This window comes from Trichechus manatus, unplaced genomic scaffold (genome assembly GCF_000243295.1).
Source record: "Trichechus manatus latirostris isolate Lorelei unplaced genomic scaffold, TriManLat1.0 scaffold00029, whole genome shotgun sequence".
NCBI lineage: Eukaryota > Metazoa > Chordata > Mammalia > Sirenia > Trichechidae > Trichechus > Trichechus manatus.
This window is the reverse complement of record NW_004443965.1, coordinates 12,786,540-12,812,294: the sequence shown is the minus strand read 5'-3', so window position 1 is coordinate 12,812,294 and position 25,755 is coordinate 12,786,540. Positions and strand designations below refer to the sequence as shown.

General features: G+C 36.0%; 1 protein-coding gene across 7 annotated transcripts; it reads left to right on the top strand.

Annotated features, from left to right (window-relative positions):
* The first annotated feature begins 471 nt into the window (after positions 1 to 471).
* GTF2H2C (GTF2H2 family member C) lies at positions 472 to 25,117 on the top strand. 7 transcript variants are annotated; one of them, XM_023729558.1, is made up of 18 exons: positions 472 to 501; positions 3,180 to 3,268; positions 4,802 to 4,879; positions 5,212 to 5,248; positions 5,459 to 5,545; positions 6,613 to 6,663; positions 7,008 to 7,062; positions 9,995 to 10,100; positions 11,411 to 11,501; positions 11,680 to 11,767; positions 12,276 to 12,383; positions 13,444 to 13,507; positions 15,563 to 15,666; positions 16,243 to 16,345; positions 19,446 to 19,485; positions 20,947 to 21,058; positions 23,622 to 23,667; positions 25,079 to 25,117. In XM_023729558.1, exons 2-18 carry the CDS (start codon positions 3,213 to 3,215, stop codon positions 25,095 to 25,097), a joined length of 1,245 nt encoding a protein of 414 aa, XP_023585326.1. In that variant the 5' UTR covers positions 472 to 501; positions 3,180 to 3,212; the 3' UTR covers positions 25,098 to 25,117. The 7 variants fall into 7 exon arrangements, 6 of the variants coding, with proteins under 6 accessions (XP_023585326.1, XP_023585325.1, XP_023585328.1 ...); XM_023729557.1 differs by lacking the exon at positions 25,079 to 25,117 and adding an exon at positions 24,935 to 25,025; XR_002823748.1 differs by lacking the exon at positions 25,079 to 25,117 and having other exon boundaries at positions 19,433 to 19,485.
* Positions 25,118 to 25,755: the final 638 nt, after the last annotated feature.

The following is a 25,755-nucleotide window of genomic DNA, read 5'->3' as shown; positions in this document are numbered from 1 at the left end:
CCCTAAAACCGTTATCAGACTCAAAATAGGTGTTCAATAAATATTTGTTGAAGGAACAGCAGGAGGATCCAAATGCTCCATTAAGTTCCTGTGTGCTACGTTACCACAGTCATCATCAAACTAACAGGGCGCCAAATAGAGCAGCCCCTGTATACTGTCGCACAGCAACTGCTGATTAGCTGCTGCTGCCGCTGTGGTCAGCGTCCTTCATCCCACCAACCGTTTAGAAACAATAAAAATTAAGTTTCCCAGAGCCTCCTGATAAGCCGGCCTACGACTTTCCAAGAGCAAATGGCGGCCACTAGGGTAACTGCTAACCGCCTCTGCCCAACTTTACAGCCTGTTTGCGAGTCAACTGCCCAAGAGCGCCTCGCTCAGGCACCCACCTCTCGCCGCCGTAACAGTTCTGCGTCGCCACAGCTCGCGGCGGAAGGACTTCTGTAGTGACCATAGACCGGATGGGGCGGGACTTCCGGGCAGAGCGGCGGCCCGGCCGGCTGGGTGAGTCCGGAGTTGAAAGCGGTTTACTTTGTGCTGTGGCGGGGACTTGTCGCCCGGGGAGCGCGGGGACGAGGAGGGGCCTGCGCGACCGAAGGCGGAGGGCTGAATTGCCCGGGCTTTTGAGGGAGTAGGGGGCAAAGGAGTGTGTCGAGAGGGAGGCAGAGGACAGCTTCCGTCTGGGGAGCTGCAGGGAAGCCTCTGGGGCTCCAGTCTGGAACAATGGCTCTCCCTAAGGCAAATTTTGGGAAGTGTAGTCTTGGGTTCCCGTTTGTGCTCTGTCTTCAGCCATGTGGCCTCGAGGCTTGAGTTTCACATCTGAAAAACAGAGACAAATCACCCTGTCTCACAGAGCTTGGCAGGATAAGGTGTGAGGAAGAGCTCCATAAACTGCAATGTTTGGTGCATTCTTCGGTCTTCCTTATTCATTGTCCACCTTTCACATGCATAGGAGGCGATTGAAAATAGTGTAGCTCGGGTCAGGCGCACCTTAGTCCTCAAAGTGATAGATTTGCTTTTTAACGCTTGCAAGAATTCTTTTGCAGCAGATTTGCCCAATGCAATATGTCATTTGATTTCTTGACGTCTGATTCCATGGGCATTGATTGTGAATTCAAGTAAAATGAAATCCTTGACAACTTCAGCCATTTCAGGAGGTAGCATATGATCAAGAACCGATGGTATTAAAGGAAGAATTCCAAGCTGCATTGAAGGCACTGGCGAAAAACAAGGCTTCAGGAATTGACAGAATACTAATTGAGATGTTTCAACAAATGGATGCAATGCTGGAAGCGCTCGCTCATCTATGCCAAGAAATTTGGAAGACAGCTATGTGCCAACTGATTGGAAGAGACCATATCTGTGCCCATTCCAAAGAAAGATGATCCAACAGAATTCGGAAATTATTGCACAATATCATTAATATCACATGCGAGGAAAATTTTGCTGAAGATCATTTCAAAAGTAGTTGCAGCTGTACATCAACAGGGAACTGCCAGAAATTCAGGCTGGATTCAGAAGAGGATGTGGAACAAGGGATATCATTGCTAATGTCAAATGGGTCTTGGCTGAAAGCAGAGAATACCAGGAAGATGTTTCCCTGTGTTCCATTGACCATGCAAAGGCATTCGACTATGTGGATCATAACAAATTATAGATAACATGGTGAAGAATGGGAAATCCGGAACAGTTAATTGTGCTCATGCAGAACCTGTACATAGACTAAGAGGCGGTTGTTTGAACAGAACAAGGGGATACTGCATGGTTTAAAATCAGGAAGGGTGTGCATCGGGGTTGTGTCCTTTCACTAATTCAGTTTGTATGCTGAGCAAGTAATCTGAGAAGCTGGACTACATGAAGAAGAACGTGGCATCAGGATTGGAGGAAGACTAACAACCTGCAATATGCAGATGATACAACTTTGCTTGCTGAAAGTGAAGAGGACTTGAAGCACTTACTGATGATCAAAGACTGCAGCCTTCAGAATGGATTATACCTTAACATAAAGAAAGCAAAAATTTCTCACAATTGGACTGATAAGCAACATCATGATAAACGGAGAAAATATTGAAGTTGTCAAGGCAATCATAGTGTATGCTAATTCTCAGTTAAAATATCTGAATTTCCCCTCATTTGTAGTTAAATACCTAAGTTCTTTTCTCCATTCATGTTAAGCCATATTTCTACTCTATTTCTGTTAGTACCATAGAATTTCACTAGTTTATTATACATTTTTTGGCAATTGCATACTCTACCAATTCTCAACTAAAATATCTAACTTTGCTCTTATTCATGTTGTTAACTAAAATACCTAAGTTCTTTACCCTATTCATGTTAACTACATTTCTTTGTCTGTGCAGTTAAATTTTTGCACTCAAGTGTAGGACTTTTATTCCTGTCGAAGTTCAAGGTTATAGCCTGTGAAGATCTTTTTGAATCCTATTTCAACATCTTATTGTGCCATTTGGATACTTCCCTTGCTTGAGATAACTATGTAATGGGTGTGCCTAAGCTAGGCATTCTAGGACTCTCCACTGGAATATATCAGGCATTATTCTAAGTACTTTACATATATTAACTCATTTCTCTTCATATTCTATGAGGTTGTTACTATTTACATAAATTTCTTCTAATACTCGAGATCATATATGTTTAATTTTGTGTCCTCTTTTTGTGAATTATGAGTCATAAACATTTACCCATTTATAAATAATAAGTTTAAAAAACTTGATTATGGGAAAATTCAGACACACAAAATTAGAGAATGAATCATCACGTATCCATCACTGAGCTACAGTAATCATCAATTGTGACTGATCTTGTTTCACCCATACCTCTACCCACTTCCCATGGTTTCCTGGACCTGACCTTGGACACATTTATAGTGCATTTTTGTCTTCTAAAAATAGTAAAAAGGTGTTTATTTCTGTTGGCTCCAAATTTGTGCATAAATAGTCATATTATTTTGTGAGGATAGGAAAAAGAGAGTTCCTTGAGAATGTTGTAAAGAAGTGTTTTAACCCAAGAATGGTTACTGAGTAGTCTACAGAGAATAAGATGCCCTTGCATTCTAATTATTTTAAACTTTTATGTTTACTTCCCTCTCTTTAATTTTCAAATTTAATTGGATGCATCTGGTGAAAAACATCTTTAGAATATTCACAATCTAATTATTTTTACAGGCTATTGAATTATATAATACATTTAAAAACAAAATGGATGAAGAACCGGAAAGAACTAAGCGATGGGAAGGAGGCTATGAAAGAACATGGTAAGTTTATCATATTATTTCTCTCTCTTCTTTTTTAGATTTTTTTTTAAAACTTTATTGAGGTATATTTTACATATCTTATAATTCACCCTTTTCCAGTGGACATTTCAGTGATTTTTAGAAAATTTGCTGAGTGTGCAACCATTACCATAAACCAGTTTTAGAACATTTTTCACCACCCTAATATGACCCCTCATACCTACTTACAATTATAGGTAGTCCCCAACTTACCACAGGGTTCCATTCTGACTACTCTGTTGTAATCTAGTTCTGATAGAAGTCGAATACCTTTTTTTTTTTTTTTTAAGTTTTCATTATTATTGCCTTTTGTTATTAGTATCTTTATTAATCCGTTCTTTGAACATCTGCGAGTGAACATCTGAGAATTATAACATCAGCAGAGTACTCGCTGCAACATTGTATGTAGTACATACTAGTAATGATAAGATGTACAAAAAAACACGTGATCATAAGTGCGGTTTGTCATAACTCAAATGCGTCATAAGTCAGGGACTCCCTGTAATGTCATTGTCACCTCCAGCCACAGGCAACCACTAATCTCCTTTCTGTCTCTATAGATTTACCTATTCTGGACATTTCATATAATCACACAATACGTGGTCTTTTGTGTCTGGCTTTCTTCACTTAACATACTGTTTTCAAGGTTTGTCCGTGTTGTAGTTCGTGTTAATATACTGTTTTCAAGATCATGTGTCAGTAGTTCGTTTTTATTGCTGCATAGTATTCGATTATGTGGATCCATGGCGTTTTATTTATCCACTCACCAGTTGATGGACATTTAGATTGTTTCAATTTTGGGCTGTTAGGAGTAATGCTGCTATAAATATTTGCGTGTAAATCTTTGTGTGGACATTTGTGTTCATTTCTCTTGGGCTTATCTTTTCAAACAAGTAATTATTGCTTATAGAGAGTTTTTTTTATATATACATATATAATTTATTTTATTTTTGTTGTTGTTGAGAATATACACAGCAGAACATACACCAGTTCAACAATTTGTACATGTACAGTTCAGTGACATTGATTACATTCTTTGAATTTGGCAACCATTCTCACCCTCCTTTTCTGGTAACATAACATTAACATAAACTTACTGCCCCCGGAGGTTCCTGTCTAATTCTAATCTTTCTAGTTGCTGTTGTCAGTTTGATCCCATATAGATAGATCTTGAAAAAGCACAATGCTCAAGGTGGACATTCTTTACTAGTTAAGATAAGCTATTGTTTAGTTTTAAGAAGATTTCAGAGGATATTTTTGGTTTAAGGTTTAAAGATTATCTCAGGGCAGTAGTTTCAGGGGTCCAGCCAGCCTCCATTGTTCCAGAAAATCTGGATTCCATAAGAATTTGAAATTCTTGTCTGCATTTTCTCCCTTTTGATCAGGATTCTTTTATAGAACCTTTGATCAGAGTGTTCAGTAGTGGTAGCTTGGCACTATCCAGTTCTGGTCTCATGGCAAAGGGGGGCAGTTGTTCATGGAGGCAATTATCCACACATTTCATTTCCTCCTTAGGGAGATTCTTAAAGAAGATGAATCTGGATCACTTAAAGCTACAATAGAAGACATTCTCTTTAAGGCAAAGAGAAAGAGGTATGTACATTTTCATAAGTGTATTACCAAAGGTAAAATACATTCCTTTAAGCCATTCTGTCCACCTATACCCACTCTGCAGTACTTCATTTCCACTGTGTTTCAGGGAGACTGGCTTGTTGCCTTCTGAATGGGGGAAAGAGCCAGGGACTACCCTGGCCTCAGCAGGGAAATAAGTCTTCATGAAACCATCCAAAATGTCTATAATTATGTGGAGTTCATAGTTTAGTAATTATAAATACTTACTGTTTCATTAGGTTAGTTGGAAAGTTGTATTGATTCTTAGGGTAGTATATGGTATTCCATTAAAATTTTTTGAATAATTTTAACAGAGTATTTGAGCACCATGGACAAGTTCGACTTGGAATGGTATGTTATTATTTTTTTCCTTTATTGGTACAGAACTGGTTTGAGTAGAACAACATTCTGGCTTACTAGAACAAAGAACAGTAAAATAGCAAACCTTTTAAAAGACTGTTTTTAAAATATATCTGTAGATTGAAGAGGATATTAAAATGCTATTTTAATTTTTGGTCAAAAATGTATTTGAAAATTATCGTTATTTATTTTTTTTGGTAGATGCGCCACCTTTATGTGGTAATAGATGGATCAAGAACAATGGAAGACCAAGATTTAAAGCCCAATAGACTGACATGTACTTTAAAGGTATAGTAAAATCATTTCAATTTGTATTAAATATGGGGAAGGACACTGAATTCTTAAAAAAATTTTTTTAAAGAATGCTATTTTATTTTTCTACAGAGTTAATACAAACTATTACCGGTTACCAGTTGCCATCAAGTCATTTTTGACTCAGGGCAACCTTATGTGTTGCAGAGTAGAATTGTGCTCCATAGGGTTTTCAGTGGCTGATTTTTCTGAAATAGATCGCCAGGCCTTTCTTCCAAGGCGCCTCTGGGTGGACTCAAACTTCCAACCTTTTGGTTAGCAGCTGAGTGCATTAACCATTTGTACCTCTCAGGGATTTCCATTCAAACTATGTTGTTGTCGTCGTTGTGTGCAGTCGAGTTGATTCCGACTCATAGTGACTCTATATGACAGAGTAGACCTACCCATAGAGTGTCCTATGCTGCAAATCTTTATAGGAGCAGATTGCCAGGTCTTTTCTCCCACGAAGCAGCTGGTTGGTTCAAACCAGCCTTTAGTTAGCAGCCGAGTGCTTAACCATTGTACCACCAGAGCTCCCTGTACAACCTACAGTCAAGTAGAAGTCCTGCTGGATCATTTAAGGAAATGATAAATCAAAATAGCTAATTATTTGTGCCCTTGATTTCCACCCTCCCATCCAAATCAGAGTCTTGCTTTGTCAGCTACCTTTTTTCTTTATTGAATCTTCATTCTCATTTGACTGACTTGAATCTTTCTCCTCAGTTTACAGGTACATTCACATTATTGCTAATTTAACAAAACTCAATTCTGCTTATTTTCCTGTCTCTGTCTTCATTGGATCTGTTCCTTTGTTTAAACTGTTTCTCTCTGACATGTCCAAATAAGTCTGTCTTTTAAGGACTAACTCAGAACTATCTGATCACTTACCATTTAAAATTAAAGTTTTTTTACTAGCTAATTAGTTTCAATTTTATATTTTTACTAGTGAAATTTTTAAAAATCTATAAGCTTAAAAATCATGGGAAGAGTCATTTGATAAATCAGACACTTTCTCTATGGTTGCTATTTTGCTCTTAATCTAGTTTTTTTTTTTCTTTTGACAGTTGTTGGAATACTTCGTAGAGGAATATTTTGATCAAAATCCTATTAGTCAAGTATGTACATAGTGATAGAATTCAGAATTAGAGTCCTGATATTTCTGCCAAATGTAATTTATAAAAAAAATAGTGCATATATTCTGTAAATCATTAAATTATTCAAATTGAGAATCAGTGAAAGGCAAAAAATAGCAAAAATTAATAGAAAAAGCAAAATATCTCTAAAACTTAAGCAATTACAGTGAACTCATAGCTAAATTTATTTGTCAAAAGCACCATGAGGAAAAGTTTCTTACATGTTGCTTATTCCTTTGTAATAATTTTAATTATGTTGATTCTTATTAAAAGGCAATAATTTGCTTTGTTAAATTAAAATAGGTCATTTTTGTTTTTGTTTTGAGATTGGAATAATTGTAACTAAGAGTAAGAGAGCTGAAAAACTGACTGAACTCTCAGGTATGTTTTGTTTATACATAGATGTGCATAATATTACCTTTGTTAGATAGTAGACGTAAGGACACAAGAACTTTGCTTTATTTATCCAGCCTTGTACCTTCCTCTTAGCTCTGTATGTGAAACAACTTAATAAGAAATCCTCCACTGTTTTAAATTGAGTTCTGCATAGTGGTAGATAGCATTACAATGAATATAAGTGTGTTTCTTTAAGAACTATACATTCTTATTCCTGTAGTATTAAGATGAAATTATTGTAACCATTCATAAAACTCAGTCTTAAAATTAATTTTTTTAAAAAATTAAACCTCTAATTTAAAGAGCAAAGGGTATAAAATTTGAATTGTGGCTGCTATTAATGATTCTGCTTGCATTACATGCTTATCTGAATTTTAGTCTTTTAAGAGATAGTAGTGGTGGGTTTTATTTGCCTCGTGTATTTGGTGTTATAAATTTATATCACTAATTCCATTTTATTTTCTGTGGAATACACTATCCTTTAAATCTTAACTTTCATCCTCACCATGACACGTAAGTAGTAAAATGTACGCTAACTCAGAGTGATGCAAGAAACTCACTTGTGATAACTTGCCCCCCCCCTGCAAAAAAAATCTCAAAGTAGCTTAGGTTCAAAAACGAAATTATTGGCTCATGTTCAAAAGTAGAGTTGATTTCATGTACAGTTATTTCCAGGGATCCTGGTTCTGTCTGACCTCATTCTCTGATATGTTTTCTGTTAGCAAAACGATTTTCATTAATAGCCCCAAATCTATATCACTCTTGTAGTCTGTAGCTTCATCACAAGTGCCAGGGAGGACTCTTAATTGGCCCTGCTTATGACATGCCCCTCATGGGCAGTCAGAGTGGGCAGGGGAATGAAGTATTTTATTGGTAGTCCTGGATTATGCTTATCTCTGGGACAGGATGGAAGCAGGGTCTGCTCCACCTGAACCACAGGAACTAAACAGGATTATTGTATAGTCAGGTAAGGATGGTTTCCTCAAGGAAGGGGTATAGGGCTGACTCCCTCCTCCCTCTTCCCCAGACTGATAGTAGATTTCCATGGGTGCCGGAGAAGTGATATGTATATAGTTGAAGAAGCCTCTGGAGATTGACAGGCTTGTCGAAGGCACTGTCTCTCCTTCCAGTGAGAATCACTGCTGTAAACTGCACTGACACTGATGTAGCATGCTTCTTTCCTATACCTATAACACAACTGGAGATAAAAAGACATTTTGTATGGTATGGTAGAAAGAGAAGTAGACGGAGAGCAGGAGATCTGAGTTTGATGCTAGTTCTGCCATTAGATAGGCAAATGTCATTTAACTTCTTTGGATTTGTTTTCTCACTTATGAAATGAAGGAGTTGGACTTAGGGAAGTACTTTTTGTATCTAAAATTTTGTGATTCCAAGAAATCACAAAAGTATTTATAATAAATATGGCAAATGGTTAATATTTTAAAGCTTATTCAGGTAAACAGCACCAGGAAGCTCTAAGTAGATGAATGGGTAAAGAAGGCAGATAATTGACACCAGAATAAAGATAGAAAGTAAATAAATATTGGGGGGAAAAAAAAGTTTAGCCAACCAAGTGGTCAAAGAAATACAGACTAACTTAATACACTTTTACTATTTTAAATTGGCAAAATTAAGTTTCAAAAGCAATGTGTTGCTTAATGAACCATGAGAAACTAGTACTTAACAAAACCAGCCTTATAAGTGAGTTTAAAGTTTTTTTGAAAAAGAACGATAAAAATGGTCGTTCATTGGGATTATACTTAGGAAATGTTATAAAAGAAGAAAAAGGCTTACTATACAAGGATAGTGTTTGCAGCACTCTATGTAGTAGTGACAAATTGGAAATAAATATTCAACAGTATGGAAGTAATTTGATGAACTACACTAAATGATAAGACAAGTATAATGAAAATTTCAACTGTCATTAATTAATATGGAGACAGTGTTGAAATAGGAGAAAATGTTTACAGAATACCATATTTCTTTGGCTATAAATAAGAGAAATCTTTGTTTTATGAGCCATTAAGAAGGAAAAACCTTGGCAGTTAAACTTTGACACAATGTTAAATGATATGTGAATTGGTCACACCAGCTTGGCGGTGCTTTGACAATTCTGTCAAATTTTAGGGATTTGACGGTTTTTCCTGCCTTCATTTGTATTGTCTGGCATGAAGTAGACAGTGTTTTAGCTGCTATGTCAGTAACAGGAAGTAACACAGTTTTGCCTACTTGTGGGAATCCTCCCTTCCTACATCCTATGAAGGTCTTGTTTTTTATTTTTCCCCACAAGAAAATGTGAAATTGCAGACGTTCTTCCATCAGTGAATATTTGCTTTGCTAATAATGTACTTATATCTCATTGCTCTGTTCTAAGCCTTTCTACATGCAAACATAACCTTTTGTATTAATAACTTATCTAAAAACATTTTAAATGGCAGTTAAATAACATGAATAGTGCCAGCAATGTACATGATACGATCGAAGCAACAACACTTTTAATAACTAATGAATAGTAGGTTTGCACGTGAGCAGGCAGTGACGACTTTGTCACTAATGTTGTCTGACTGCCAGTGATTGATTGTAAGATGCATCTTGATTTCAGAAATGTTAAAATGTGAAAATACATTAGTCTTACAAATAATGAAATATGGAAATATTAAAAGTAAAAAGTTATACATGCTAGGATTAATGTTTAAAATATATGTGCTAATAGATACAAAGAAACAGATTATTTTTATTTTTTCAGTAGGAAATGAGGTTAACAAACATTTTTGAGAAAAGCACAACTTGCTAGAAGTATAAATTGAAGAGATTCTGTGCTTTAACATCATAGATCTTTACATTTGGGAAGAAAAATAAATTTCCATAAAGTATATGTTAGATTTTGTTAAAAGTAAGTATTCCATTTCTGTTCTAGGAAACCCAAGGAAACACATAACATCTTTAAAGAAAGCTGTAGATATGACCTGCCATGGAGAACCATCTCTTTATAATTCCTTAAACATGGCTATGCAGACTCTGAAGTTAGTATTTTATGTTTATTATTTACAATTAATTTCTAAGTGTTTTGAATGAATTGAGTTGAAATGACAGTATGTTAGTATGAGTCTCCATAGACCCAGCTATAGTGGTGTAATTATTTAGAAGGAAAAGTACAGAATGACATTTATGATTTTTAGTATGATGTTGGTTGGTTATTCCATTTTATTTTTGTATTTTAGTAGGTGAGGCATATGCTTAAAGTTTTAGAAAAATATAATCAAAACTGTAAGTGTTTAGAAAAGATAATCAAAATTAGCACAAAAGAATACATTGATGAAAAATATTTTATTTAAAATGGATTATTTATAGAATTTAATGTGCTATAATAATTTGAATTGGTTGTATATTTATTAACTTTTATTAACTTGTTTTGTAATACCTGTATACATTGATAGCAAGTTCAGCTATGTGGAATATAGCTAAGAAACCCAAAGGAAGTATTCAGCATAGCTAAAGCACACGTGGGGTTGCCATGAGTCAGAATCAACTCAGTGGCAACTAACAACAACAACAAAGCTCATATATTTTACCCCTTGATAGGCTGCCCTGACACACCCTTTATACCTTAATATAACAAATATTTTTATAGTTTTGAAGTACATGAGAAGGAAGTACTGCATATAAAAGACATAGGCACAATGGCAGCATCCATAAGTGGTAGCTGAGAGCCTGACAGTGAAGATCTTAAGAGGAAACCTATAAAGCTGATAAAATTGCTCCAAAAAGCATAGAAATCCCTATTTGGTATAGGGGCAAACAACTCACCACATCTTAAATCCCCACCCATTAAGCTATTATTTAATTAAAATGGTATACAAAGATTATGATCATAATGACTCTGAATCATCAAGAGATTAAGTTGTAGTCTTTAAGAAAGAAGTGTATTACTATTGTTAAGCCACACATATACACCTGAAAGTTGATCCATATGGTATTGTCATACTTCCCAATGTATACTTTACATTTTGTATGAAGCACACCTACTAGAATGTAAACTCCATGATGTCAGGAACCTTGTCAGTCATGGTTGTTATTTATCCGCAGATCTTAAAAGAGTACCCAATAAATGAATAAATGAATCAATAAAAAAGAAAAGATGTGTGTAGTTCATTTTAGAAAATTTATATTAAAGTGTTTAAAATATATTCACAATTCATTCCCTTGCAGTGTTGAAACAACTAAGGTGTTCTGTAGTCTAAATGTGTAAACCATGTGTACTATTCTTTCTGGGTAAAGTTTACATTAATGTAATTTGTTATACCTAATTGGAGTGTGTTTTATCTTTCTTTAGACACATGCCAGGACATACAAGTAGAGAAGTCTTAATCATCTTTAGCAGTCTTACAACTTGTGATCCATCTAATATCTATGATTTAGTCAAGGTAGAACCATACATTCTTTATAATCAAAACCAAAGTTACAACTCTAAAGAGAATTCTGTAGTGAATTTATCACTAGTTTTCAGAGCATTCTTTCTGTTTTTCAAACACATTAATTCTTAAATGTTTTTCTTCTACCCCTTGCTGGCCCCGACCTTCTGTCTACTTGAATTTTACGAAGACTGTAAAGGCAGCTAAAATTAGAGTGTCTGTTATTGGATTGTCTGCAGAGGTTCGGGTTTGCACTATACTTGCTCGTGAGACTGGTGGTATGTATCTAGAATCTTCAATATTTATTCATCATTACTATGTATGAAATAACACTGTTAATTAAACTAGTTAGAATGTTTTAATGTGCTTGTAAGCTACTAAATTTATACCAGTTCATATCCTGTAGTCCAAAATATAGGTGTCACCTTAAGTATACCATTGATTCTGTAAGATACCATCCTCAAATGCAAGAAAATTTTCAGTAGTTATGTATTTAGAGGAAATACTGTATAATTCCTGGAAAATTAGGAATTTCACTATGTATAGTACTTCATACAGATCTCATAATTTGGCTATGATAAAATTGTAATTATAGTTATATCCAGAGAAGTCAATATAGAGATATTGCTTAAATAAAGTTTTTAAACTGACAGTTTAGCTTAAGTCTTTATTTTGAAAATGTACATTTTTCAGATGATGTATCTTTTACAGAATTACATAGAAATTATAATTTGTTCTTATATCTGGAAAGCTGATTTTTTTTCCTTTTACTCTTTGTCTTATTAGGCATGTACCATGTTATTTTAGATGAGAGCCATTACAAAGAATTGCTAACACATCACGTTAGTCCTCCTCCTGCCAGCTCCAATTCTGAATGCTCACTTATTCGTATGGGTAAGTTTTCTGTGTTAGTTTGAAATAGACATTTTCTATATTTATTTTGGTCACATTAGGCTTTCTTTTTTCATTTGCACAAATTACCATTTTAACATCTAAGTATTTGTTTTTTCACTTAAATATTTTATTAGAAAACAAATTATGCTTATTGAGCAATTTTGGAAAATACAGAGAAGTAAAAAGAAAATAAAAACCACCTTTAATCCTGTCACCTAGAGAACACCACTGGCTTTCTTTTATTAAGGATAGAAAAGTATAAAGACATTTTGTTTTTTAAAAAAAATGCTTTGTTATATAAGCTACAAAATCCTCTGTATTGTATGATCAACGCTATGTAGTGTAAATTACGCAAAGGCAAAAAGTTACAGGGAAGTACACCAGATTGCTAAAAGTGATTTTTGTGAGTGTGGGGGTGGATAGAATGATGGGTTTTGGATCATCTAAAATTTTTTTTGTTTTATTTTCCAAAAATTTTATAGCCTTTTCTCAGTCACATAAAGCAAATATTTTTCTGGTTGGTCCTTACCTTATTTATTTGTTTTCATATGTAAGTAAATTTTTAATATTTATATAGTGAAATGTCTTTTCTTTTATTGTTTCTGCTTTTCCTAAACCTGTTTTCAGAATTAAAAAATATATACAAGGAACAAACTATTTGAAAGGTTTGCATATTCCAAAATTTTAATCATACAGTTATATTTTTATAGAAGGGGAAAGTGGAGTATGTATAGAAGCTCCGATTATGTCAGAAACTACTTAAAAATCAAAAACTGTTGTTCTTTTAAGAAGCAGTATGTGTTAATTGTTATCAAATTAGAAAATGTAGATACAAACTTTAGAATCAGAAGTCATATGTGCAGTCATATCTTTCCCCCACCTCCCCTACTTTTAGTTTTTCTTGTAGTTCGGATTTATGATCAGTTTCATCATAAGCATATCTAAGGGATAGGAAAGAGAACTTTTGTACAAGCTTTCTGGTAGGAACATTTTTAGATTCCTAGTCCTAGAATTCTGTTATTTGCTTGGTAAAGAAAGTAATACATTTTCTTCTGCGCAGGATTTCCTCAGCACACCATTGCTTCTCTGTCTGATCAAGATGCAAAACCTTCTTTTAGCATGGCGTAAGTAAAGACCTCAAAATTGTCAGTAATCATCTTTTACATTTTTAATTCCTTACTCTGTTATAAATTTTAAAAAATGGGCTTAAAATGTAATGACTGTTATAAAATATTATATTTTTTATGTAGCTGTAAAAAAGGAATGAAGACTCTATATACTTCTGTGGAATGATCTTCAGGACATATTACTAAAGTAAAAGAGCAAGGTAGAGACAAGTGTATAGTATCCTACCACTCATCTGAGAGTCAGGGTGGATGGCACCCTGGGCAGTGTGATAGATTTAGTAGACATTTATGTAGCTCTTACATATTTGTTTATATTAATAATAAAAACAACAGTAATGGAAGTATAAAGCAAAAATATGTTTTAAACGATTACCTGGGGGAGAGGGTGTGGGGAAAGGCAGAGGGATCAGGTATAGACCATTGACTTTTGTGAATATACCTTGTTTGGAACTTTATGTTTTACATAGTTGTAAAACAAAATTAAATTTAAGAATGAAAGTGTAACAGGGACAGAATTTGCCCTGTACCTTAAACAACCCCCCCCAAAAAAAAACACACAAAATATGTAAAACAACAGTTTTCAGACATTGGACAACAAGCAGTACAGGTAACGATCCCTCGAAGAAGAGAAATGAATGAGGTGAGCCTTGTAACTGTTCCAACTTAAACTCCGTGGAATGAATTTCCAGGCTGCTGCTCAGAAAGGGGAGCCCAAAGGTCTTGCTGAGTTGAAGACACAAAGTTCGGTGTTTAGGGAAGACTGAGATGTCTAGAATTTGCAGGGCAGAGTATTGGAGAGGAAAGAGTTGCACAGTTCTCTGGAGATTTACAGAAAGTTCCTGATGAATTCTCAGCTGAATACTGATCAGCACATGAATGTGAGGAAACTACCAGAGGCCAGGGAAAGAACCACAGAAAGGAGCAGGGAGAACGATCTCCAGAGTTTACACAGGCCGGGGAATGGTCCATGTTACCACAGCATGGAAAGACCTCTTAACATAAGAGACATTGAAAAGAGTCCACAATAATGGAACCAAATTAATCGCAGACTAATAGTTGTTCTAGACCAGCCTAACAAAGCTTGAAAGGAAGTTGTTGGTTTTTTTTTTTTTTTTTAATTGATGTAATTAAATGGAGTTTACATTTCAAGTTAGTCTCCCGTACAGAATTTTTTTTTTTTTTAACATACTTTGTTAGGAGACCGCAACTGCTCACCCCATTCTGCGACAGCACACTCCTCCCCTCCGCCCCTGATTCCCCATGAACATTCAACCAGCTCCTAACTCTCTCTGCCTTCCCCTCTAACCTCTGGACAGAAGCCACCCCTTTGGTCTCTTTTATCTACTTGTCTAAGAGGCACATTCTTCACGAGTATCACTTGATGTCCCACAGTCTAGTCCAATCCCTGTCTGAAGAGTTGGCCTCGGAAATTGTTAAAAGGAAGTTTTGAACAGATCAAACTATTTTCAAGTAACTTAACTATATTCCAGAATAAAGCCCAAAATACTTAATACAAAAAAATCCAGACTGCAAAACAAAATTTGCAATATCTGGCAGCCAGTCAAAAGTTACCAGGCATGCAAAGAGTTAGGAAAATATGACCCTAAGAAGGAAAAAAGGCATTAAATGAAAACGTACAGAAATAACACAGTTGGTAGAGTTAGTAGACAAAGACATTGAAACAGCTATTATAAAGATACTCCATGTTCAGGAGGGTAGAGGAGAACATGAGCATGGTAGGAAGAGCTATGGAAGATAGAAAAAAAGACCCACATCAGACTTTTCAAGATGAAGAATAAAATATTTAAGATGAAAAATACACTGGCTGGGAGTAACAGCATGTTAGACACTACAGAATAAAAGAATGAATAAAACAGCAATAGAAAACTATTCAAAATAAAGTCAGAGAGGAAAAATAAGACCAAAAAATATACAGAGAATCAGTGAGCTGTGGGACAACTTCAAGACTTTAAAATCAAGGTAGCATACTTTCTTTAGCTCTATTCGCATCTTTGTATATCTCTTTCTAAAAGTAATTTTTTTCCCCCACAGGCATTTGGATAGCAGTACTGAGCCAGGGCTTACATTAGGAGGCTATTTCTGCCCACAATGTCGGGCAAAGTACTGTGAGCTTCCTGTTGAATGTAAAATCTGTGGTAAGAAACCTACTATTAATCATTATCCAAAAAATTAATCTTAAATAACTTTTTACCTATGTTGCTGCTAAAATAAATGTTGAGTTCTGCCTGTATAGTATTTTTGGATTTAATCTGCGGGAAGAGAAATAGATTACTTTCTGCATCATTGGGTGCCAAGTACTCTACTTCCAAGAATAAATATAGCATTTTAGAAGAGTTTCCAAATTCTTTCTCTTTCTGGAAAAGTATATTATTTAAAGGCAGTGCAGTAGATTTCAGGAGATATTTTTGTAGCTCTTACCTTCACAAAATAAATATATATAAGTAGAATGAGCAATTAAAGTGATAGAATTTTATTGCATGTATAAATAAGCAAATAGGCCAAGAAAGGTCACATAGTTACTCAGCGACAGAGCTAAGACTCCATCTTGGAATCTCCTTTTATGGTTGCAGGTAAACTGAAAAAATGAATATCTGGAACCTTAGAAGAAGCTTTAGGTTTTTTAGTCTAAGTTATATCATTTGACTTTTTAGTCACTGGCTGTATGAGGTGTGGGCTATTAATATTAAGCTTATCTCTTTTTTATTTGTTAGGTCTTACTTTGGTGTCTGCTCCGCATCTGGCACGGTCTTACCATCATTTATTTCCTTTGGATGCTTTTCAAGAAATTCCCCTACAAGAATATAATGGGGAAAGGTATATGAATTTTGATTAATTTGTATCTGCTATAAGTGGTAAACATTATAGAAATGTTTGCATAGATTGTTACTACATTAAAAAAGAGAATCATATTATCTTGCACAAGATTAATCTAGAAAGTGCGATGTAGAATGCCTTGGTTATGACTGAAACGTCTTATTATTAAATAAGATCTGGGTCTCCAGAAATCTATTAGTTTTCCTAAACATGTTTATGTATAGTAAGAATGGTGGTGTGCAAAGATTAGACAGCCCCATAAAACAAAACGAGACTAATGGGGCACAACAGTTCAGGTACAAGGACTAGAAGGCAGGAGGGGACAGGAAAGCTGGTAATAGGAAACCCAAGATTGAGAAGGGACAGTGTTGACATGTCATGGGGTTGTTAACCATTGTCATAGGGCAATATGTGTACTAACTGTTTAATGAGAAACTGTTTTATAAACCTTCATCTGAAGTACAATTAAAAAAAGAAAAAAGCATGATAGTATGCTGGTAAAGCAGTTCCCCCCAAAAAAAGGAAGAAAAAAGCCCTGATTTTTAGTGTTTGCTACTTCTGTGGATAAATACTCTCACCATGGCAAATTTCTAGCTACTGATAATTTAGCAATCAGCTCTCAAAACTTCTGTATATTTCCCAATCGACCCTCTTGAGCTTGTATAATCCAGCTCTAGCACGCCATTAAAAATAAGAGACAGACATAACGTAATTGACCTTGTTGTTAGATTCAGTCGAGTTGGTTCTGACTCATAGTGCCCCTATGTAGAACGGAACAAAACACTACCCAGTCCTGCGCCATACTCACAGTCATTGTTATGCTTGAGCCCGTTGCTGTAGCCACTGTGTCAGTCCATCTCATTGAGGATCTTCCTCTTTTTCGCTGACCCTCTAATTTATCAAGCGTGATATCCTTCTTCAGGGACCGATCCCTCCTGATAACATGTCCAAAGTATGTGAGATGTAGTCTCCATCCTCGCTTCTAAGGAGCATTCTGGTTGTACTTCTTCCAAGACAGATTTGTTTGTTCTTTGGGCAGTCCGTGGTATATTCAATATTATTCGCCAACACCATAATTCAAAGGTGTCAATTCTTCTTTGGTCTTCCTTATTCATTGCCCAGCTTTCGCATGCATATGAGGTGATTGAAAATACCATAATTGATCTAGATCCCGGATATTAATAAAACCCTGTATTTTTATTAGTGTTATGCTGTGAAATCTCACTAATAAAGTCTGAAGTAGGGATGGTTAATCTGAGTTATAGAGTAGATTTAGGAGAATGCAGATTTACTACTGTTAAGAACATCCAGGATTCAGGAGCCATGCTAAACACTTATTGAATAGCAGATAATTGTGTATTCATCCACTTTGCTTTTTACACTTAAAAAATATTTGTTGGAAATCATTTTATATGGCATATTTAGATCAATTTAATTATTTGAAATCATTACACATTCCATGAAAGTATCATGGTTTATATCACTAGTTGCCTCCTTGTTGGATATCTAGGTGATTTCTTTTATTATTAGAAAATAATGCTTATATCTATGTCTTTGAACATTTGTGCAAGTATGTATGCATAATAAATTCTTATAGGTGGAATTGCTGAGTCAAAGACTGCGTATATTTTGTAAACTTTGAGAGAGATTTCAAAATTGTCCTCCAAAGGGTTTCATTTGCTCTTTTCCCACACTTGGACAGCCTTATGCAGTATGAAACTTTTTGAATTGACCAGATTTGACAATTAAAAGCAAGTTGAACATATCAAGAGGAGATTTAGACAACTCAGAGAAAGGCTGGAGCTGAATTAGTGATTGACCATCTTTGGGAGAATTGAAAAATAGTCACTCAAATCATTTTCTGTAGGGCTTAATTCTCTTATACAGCCTCATTTGAGAAAGGATGCTAAACTATGGCATGTTTAACCTTGATGGAAATAAAAACTAAAAAAAAAAAAAGTAGGAAATCAGGCTGTCAGTTGACCTTGGCACATAATGTGGAATTATTAAGACTTACTGGTATTCTTAACTCTTTATACTAAAAGTCATTGTAAAAGATAATTACTTATTAATTAAAGGGTTCTAGTGGCATACGAGAAACCCTGGTGGCGTGGTTAAGTGCTATGGCTGCTAACCAAAAGGTTGGCAGTTTGAATCCACCAGGCGCTGTTTGGAAACCCTATGAGGCAGTTCTACCCTGTCCTCTAGGGTTGCTATGAGTCGGAATCGACTCGACAGCAATGGGTTTGTTTTGTTTTATTTTTTTAGTGCATAGTGGTCAGCTGCTAACCAAAAGATCAGCAGATCGAATCCACCAGCCACTCTTTGGAAACCCTACAGGGCAGTTGTACTCTGTCCTGTAGGGTCACTATGAGTCGGAATCAACTCGACGGCAATGGGTTTTGGTTTAGTTGCTTAGAAAGAGCCCAGGTGGCTCAGTAGTTAAAAATGCTTACCTGCTAACCGAAAGGCTCTGTTGGAACCCACCAATGGCTCTGTGGGAGAAAAGACCTTGTAGTTTGCTCTCATAAAGATTAGAGCCTAGGAAACCCTATGGGGCAGTTCTTCCTTGTCCTATAGGGTCACTATGAGTTGGAATCAACTCGATGGCACACAACAACAGCAACACAACAACAATTATTGAAATCTTTTATTTTTTCTTATTTTTACATTTGAATTTTATTTTATTGTGCATTAGGTGAAAGTTTACAGCGCAAATTAGTTTCTCATTCAAAAATTTGTACACAAATTGTTTTGTAACATTGGTTGCAATCCCCAAAATGTGTCAGCATTCTCCACCTTTCTACCCTGTGTTCCCCGTGTCCATTCGTACAGTTTTCCTGCCCTTTCCTGTCTTCTCATCTTTGCTTTTAGGTAGGTGTTGCCCATTGGTCTCATATATTTGATTGATCTAAGAAATGCATTCCTTACCTATGTTATTGTTTGTTTTATAGACTTGTCTAATCTTTGGCTGAAAGGTGGACTTCAGGAGTTGCTTCAGTTCTGAGTTAGCAGGGTGAATGGCGATTATTAAGATCTTGTTGAACTACTTTTTATGAGTGAATTCTAAACAAAATGATTCTTAAGCTTTCTTTTTCAGATTTTGTTATGGATGTCAGGGAGAATTGAAAGACCAACACGTAAGTTTATTTGCTTTCTAAATATTAAGTAATATGTAGGAAATATTAAGGAAGTGGTATTATAATAAAATTTCAATTGGTTATTTAAGGCCGGATCCATATCAGGTTATTCTTTAGAAGTATACTGTATTTTTATGCAAATAATGTACGACTTGTATGTTTGTTTGCCAACTGCACCCTCCCCCCCCCCCGAGGTATTTTCACTGGAGGGTGCAGTTGGCAAACAGATGTAGAAGGTGTACTGTTATTTGCATAAAAATACGGTAATTACAGTGGGTAGAGATGAATTGGGAGCAAAATAGTAGTTTTGTCCTTCTGTATTCTAATTTTGCTATAAAGATGTTTTAGGACTTTAAACTATGTTCTGTTTGCAAGCTAAACTACTTTTAATTAGGACGTATTAAAAGTTTTTTTGTCCATATTGTACTTTAGGCTTTGTCATAACTCATATCATTTACGGTGGCCACAGATGAAAGATGATTTCTCCATTGTGCCAATGAGAAAATGTTTTTTAAAATTTTTTGAAGAGGTCTATTTGAATATATAAACTCTCAGAGAGGCAAATAAAATAGATCACTGTTACTTTTAATTTTTTATTAATTTAGTTATGTGTCCATATTTAAAACTATGTAACATATTAATTAGAAGTATTGCTTGTTTATTCTGCTCTCACATTTCATAAACAATTATATTTAAAAATTTTACATGCCTCTTTGATACCAGTAACTTCATACTCAACTAGAAGTACTTTTTGAATCACTTGACAGTTTTTAAGAACACATCATCCTTTGTTGTTTGAGATGTAATAATTTTTTAATCTGTTTATGATGATGCTCTTGGAAAGTTACCATATATGTAATACTGATAGAACAGTGGGTTTTATTTCTTTTTGTTTATCTTATATTTGTCATGTTCTTGAAAGGCGTGATTAAAAGGAGAAACAAACTTTTGCATTGTGAGGTCATTCCCTAGAAATAAACTAAATCTCTGTTAAATTTCTGTGTTTCTCTTTTTAACTGAATCAGTCAGGTGATTTCTCTAAGTGTTCAAAACTAGCTCTGTGGCAACCAGTGTCACAAAACAATGTGTATTGATTGTTTAATGGGAAACTTACTTGTTCCATAAACTTCACCTAAAGCACAATTAAAAAAAAAACTAGCTTTGATTAAGCTCATGTGTCTTCCCCAAATAGTTGTTTAAAATGAAGTAATTGAGAGTGCCCTATAATACAAGAGACTTTAAGGACTCAAAAATAAAGTCATTCCCTCATTTTCAAGGGATCATTTTGGGAGGGAAAGTACATTGCCTTAGATTTGAGGATATATAGTATAGTGGAAGTGATAGGTAGGTGGGGAAAAGTTGATAGTAATATTAAAGAGCAAAGCAACTTGAATATTTTCTAGCTCTGCTGTACTTTTAGAAATTATTTTTACTTATTCACTTTTCTTTTTTTCACTTCAGGTCTATGTTTGCAGTGTGTGCCAAAATGTTTTCTGTGTGGACTGTGATGTTTTTGTTCACGACTCTCTCCACTGTTGTCCTGGCTGTATTCATAAGATTCCAGCTCCTTCAGGTATTTGATTCCAGCATATAGTACACATTGTATGTGTTAATAAAAGAAATTTGCAAGTTTAAATACAATGATTCTTTAGAAGAAGCTCTAATTAAAACGTAAAGAATAATTCAGAAGGAAAACTTGATTTAAGAAACTTTTTCCTAAGGAAGTATAATATTTTTATTAAATTTTTTATTTGTATCCTATCACAGAAACAACTGGAACTCAATAGTACTTCAGTCAGTTAATTTTGTTTTCTGTTATTTTGAGTCATGATGTTTTAAAAGTCATTGTGCATTTATGTAAATACAGTAGTATTTAAATTACTTGTAATGATCAAATTGATGTGATAATTTCATTGTTTTATAATTAAAATGAATTCAGAATATTTATGATTTATTTTAATTCGTTTTTAGTGGAAGAAGAAAATTAAGTATAAATATAAATTCAGTGTAAGATGAAAATTAATAGTTATGAAATTAATGCATATGACATGATATACTGCTACACCCACCAGAAGGGTCTTTTTAGGTTTAACTAAACATTCAAATAATAAAATTAACACATATGAAATTATTTGCTGCTATGGCCAACAGGGGTCTTTTAGGTTTAAACATTCAATCTCACAAGACTTCCATGGCCACACTTGACACCAGTTTACTCAAAAGAATATTAGGAACATGAGCCTGCCAGTAGTCCTCGTTAGCAGCAGAAGTCCTTGTAGCAGAGCTCAAAGTACAGTTTAGGTACAAGGAGATGAGAGCCTCCCCAGGTGTCAAGGAGCCAATATCTCTTGTAACAGTTCCATACAAATAGCTTCAAGGGTTGCCACAAGGGATGTGTCAGTTTCTAGAGTCACTACACTCAGGGAAGCCCACAACGTGGTATCCCCATCATATTATTTATAGGGCATTGTAAAAATGGCGTGACAGCGTCAGACGTCTTAACTTCATAAGGCGGGAGAATCAACATCAGCCCAGGACTGATTCCTCTGAGGTGAGGGTCAAATATACCTCCACCTTCCAACGTTTTTACCAAGTCTGACACCAGTCATCCCTCCTTCGGCACTCTACTTCTCTTCTGGGTTTGATAATTTGTTGCAATGGCTACATAGAACGGTAGTCACAGAGGGTTTATTAGGGAAGTAACAGGTTACAGTTCAGGATCAGAAAAACTCAGGATACGGTTCTTCGGTCAGGACAGCTTCTTGGCTGTGCTTGCAGGCAGGCCTCTCTTTCAGCTCTTAGCCACTCAGCCCCTTTGGCACCTTGGCCTGGACTCAGCCCTGCTCAGGCAAGTGTTACAAAGCTCTTTAGCTCCGCCAGTGATTGCCAGGAGGCACCCCACCCCGCCAGCAAGTCTCCTGCCTAAAGGCACTCAGCTGTCTCGCTTCATGGGTCTGCACGCCCACTGTAGTTGTCTTACTCCATGGGCCGGGAAGCCCACTGCACTGTCTCGTGCCAGTCTTGTGGTTCTGCTGCCACCGTTTCTCTCCGCCTTTCTTGCCACCGCTTTTCACTGTCTCCAGTGTTACAGGCTCTCTCTCTTTCCTGGGTCTAGGAGGTTCTCAGCGCAGAGACCTCTGGTCCAAAGGACACGCTCTGCACCTAGCTCTTTTTTCTTGATGGTAGTGAGGTCCCTCTTTGGTTATGGGATTGGCTCCCTTTAAGCCTAGCAGGATGGCAAAACTGACCAATCCCCTTATTAGGGTTCCATATACCCTATTTGCATGGTCCCACCCCCATAAGGGTTCCATGCACCTTATTTGCATTATTAGCAGGCTGTCCAATCCCATTGGTGGGCCACATGCACCTTTTTTGCATACTCCCACCAAATCATTTTGTGAGAGTCACAAGACCATGTGTGGTTAGAAGGACCATATTAAGTAATTTACTATACCACATGCATCCCAGTCCAGATAAAATCTAGTAATCAGAAGTCATTTTTAGTATAAGCAGAGTTGTCTAGAAACATAGTTGACATTCTTATTTTTATCAGGTATCACTGGCAGCAGAGCTAGACAGTTAAAATGAAGGTGAGTTTCAAATGTAGCAAGGGGAAGAGTTCTGTTGACCTTTTCACTCTCCTATGTTAAACCTATTGCTTCAAATTTTATTCTAATAATTGGTATTTTACTTAAGAGAGAATGTCTAATACCGACATTTTGGTTGTATTCTGAGACTGGTTTACCTTATGGTTCAGGCTAATGAAGCCAAAGTTGTGGTGTCTATCCCTGTTAGCCTCACTCAGTTTCATATGCAGGAACTATTTAACCGTCTTCAACTTTCCCACTCTTGGTCATCAGAGAAACATGGGTGAGAATGTATAATGAGGTCTGTGTTTCAGGTTCAATGCAGATATTCCATTGTAGGCAGAACTCTTCTCTGGGTATATCCTGTTGATAGTAAATCAGGCTTATATAGGTATGCTTATTTTAAATTCATAAACTTTAGTCACTGTAGAGTGAGTTTCACTGTGAAATTCACGATTTTTTTTTTTAAATTATTACATTATTTTATTGTCATAATGTGTTAACATTTTCATTATTTCTGTTCTGGTTGTTCCTTTTCCATTAATCTAGCTACCCTCCGCCTCCCACTTCCTTACCTTTTCATCTTTGCTTTAGGGTAAGTATTGACCATTTGGTCTCATACAGATGATTTTTTAAAGGAGCACAGTACTCACAGGTGATACTGTTTAGTTTATGAGCCAATCTGTTATTTAGTTGAAGAGTGACTTCCGGGAGTGGTTGCAGTACAAAGTTTAAAGGGTATCTCAGGGCAGTAGTCTCGGGGATTCCTCTAATCCCTACCAGTCCAGTAAATCTGACCTTTTTTTTTGTTTTGTTTTGTTTATTGTTGTAGTTTAAGTGAAAGTTTACATTTCAAGTTAGTCTTTTATACAAAAATTTATACCTATATTGTTATGTGACCCTAATTGCTCTCCGTATACTGTGACAGCACACTCCTCCTTTCCACCCCTGATTTCCCATGTCCATTCAGCTAGCTCCTGACTCTGTACCTTCTCATCTCACCTCCAGACAGAAGCTGCCTGTTTAGTCTCATGTACCTACTTCAGCTAAGAGGCACACTCTTCACGAGTATCATTTTATGTCCCACAGTCCAGTCCAATCTTTGACGAGCTGGCCTCGGAAATTGTTAAATCTGACCTTTTTAAAGAATCTGTGTTTTGTTCTACATTTTTCTCCCATTCTATCTGGGACCATCTGTTGTGTCCTGTTCAGAACAGTCAGTAGTGATAACTGGGCACCATTTAGTTCTTCTCATCTCAGGATAGATGAGGCCATGGTTTGTGTAGGTTATTAGTCCTGTAGACTAGTTTCTTCTTTGAGTCTTTGCTTTCCTTCTTTCTCTTTTGCTCCAGACAAATAGAGACCAATAGTTGTATTTTAGATGGCTACTTGCAAGCTTTTAAAGCTGCAGACACTACTCACCAAACTAGGATGTGGAACATAAACTTTATGGACTATGTTAAGCCAGTTGACCAAGTTGTGCCACAAGACTATGGTCCTAAGCCTTCAAACCCTGTAAACTAATCCCATGCGGTGTTTGGTTACGTCTAGGAAGTATCTATAACTGTGCTCCCTATGTGCTTTATTATATATGAATAATATGCAGCACACACTTATATATGTATACGTATGCTTAGAGATACACCTATACGTGCACACGTATTTACACACATACACCTTCCATGCATACATATCCCCCTATGTAACCACACGTTTTTTGGTTGTTGTTGCAAAAATGTATATGTTACAGCATTTACCAAAAACGTCCCTTATTCTTGTGTACTTTTTAGTGTAATCATTTATCTTGCTCCAGTTGTGTGTACTTCACCCACATTCAGTAACCTTACCTTTCCCATCACCAGAAAAAAACACACGTATCTGCTATCTAGAGACACACATAACTGCATTGGGAAAATCTGCTGCAAAAGACCTCTTTAAAATGTTAAAAAGCAAAGATGTCACTCTGAGGACTAAGGTATGTCTGACACAAGCCATGGTATTTTCAGTCGCCGCTTCTGCATGTGAAAGCTGGACAATAAATAAGGAAGACCGAAGAAGAATTGATGCCTTTGCATTATGGTGCTGGCAAAGAGTATTAAATATACCATGGACTACCAGAAGAATAAACAAATCTCTCTTGGAAGAAGTGCAGCCAGAATTCTCCTTAGAAATGAGGATGGCAAGAATTTGTCTCACATATTCTGGACATGTTATTAGGAGGGACCAATCCCTGGAGAAGGACATCATGCTTGGTAAATGTATGATGTCAGGCATAAAAGTATAGAGGGTCAGCGAAAAAGAGGAAGACCCTCAATGAGATGGATTGACACAGTGGCTGCAACAAAATGGGCTCAAACATAGCAATGATTGTGAGGATGGCTCAGGACTGAGCAGTATTCCTTCTGCTGTCATAGGGAACCCACGTGAGGGCACCTAACAACAACAAACAACATAGCTAGACAGTGATTCCTCCTCCCTCTCCCTCCCATCCTAGGTAACCACCAATGAATGTTGATTTCTGTATATATACCTATTCTTGTCTTTTTATAAAACTGTGATTATACAATATTTGTCCTTTTGTGATTGGAAATTCACGATCTTATAACGACAGTTCCTAGTAAAGACAACGTAATTCCACCCTGGAGAGTCTATTCAGTACATCTTGGGTGGGGCCCAGGAATAT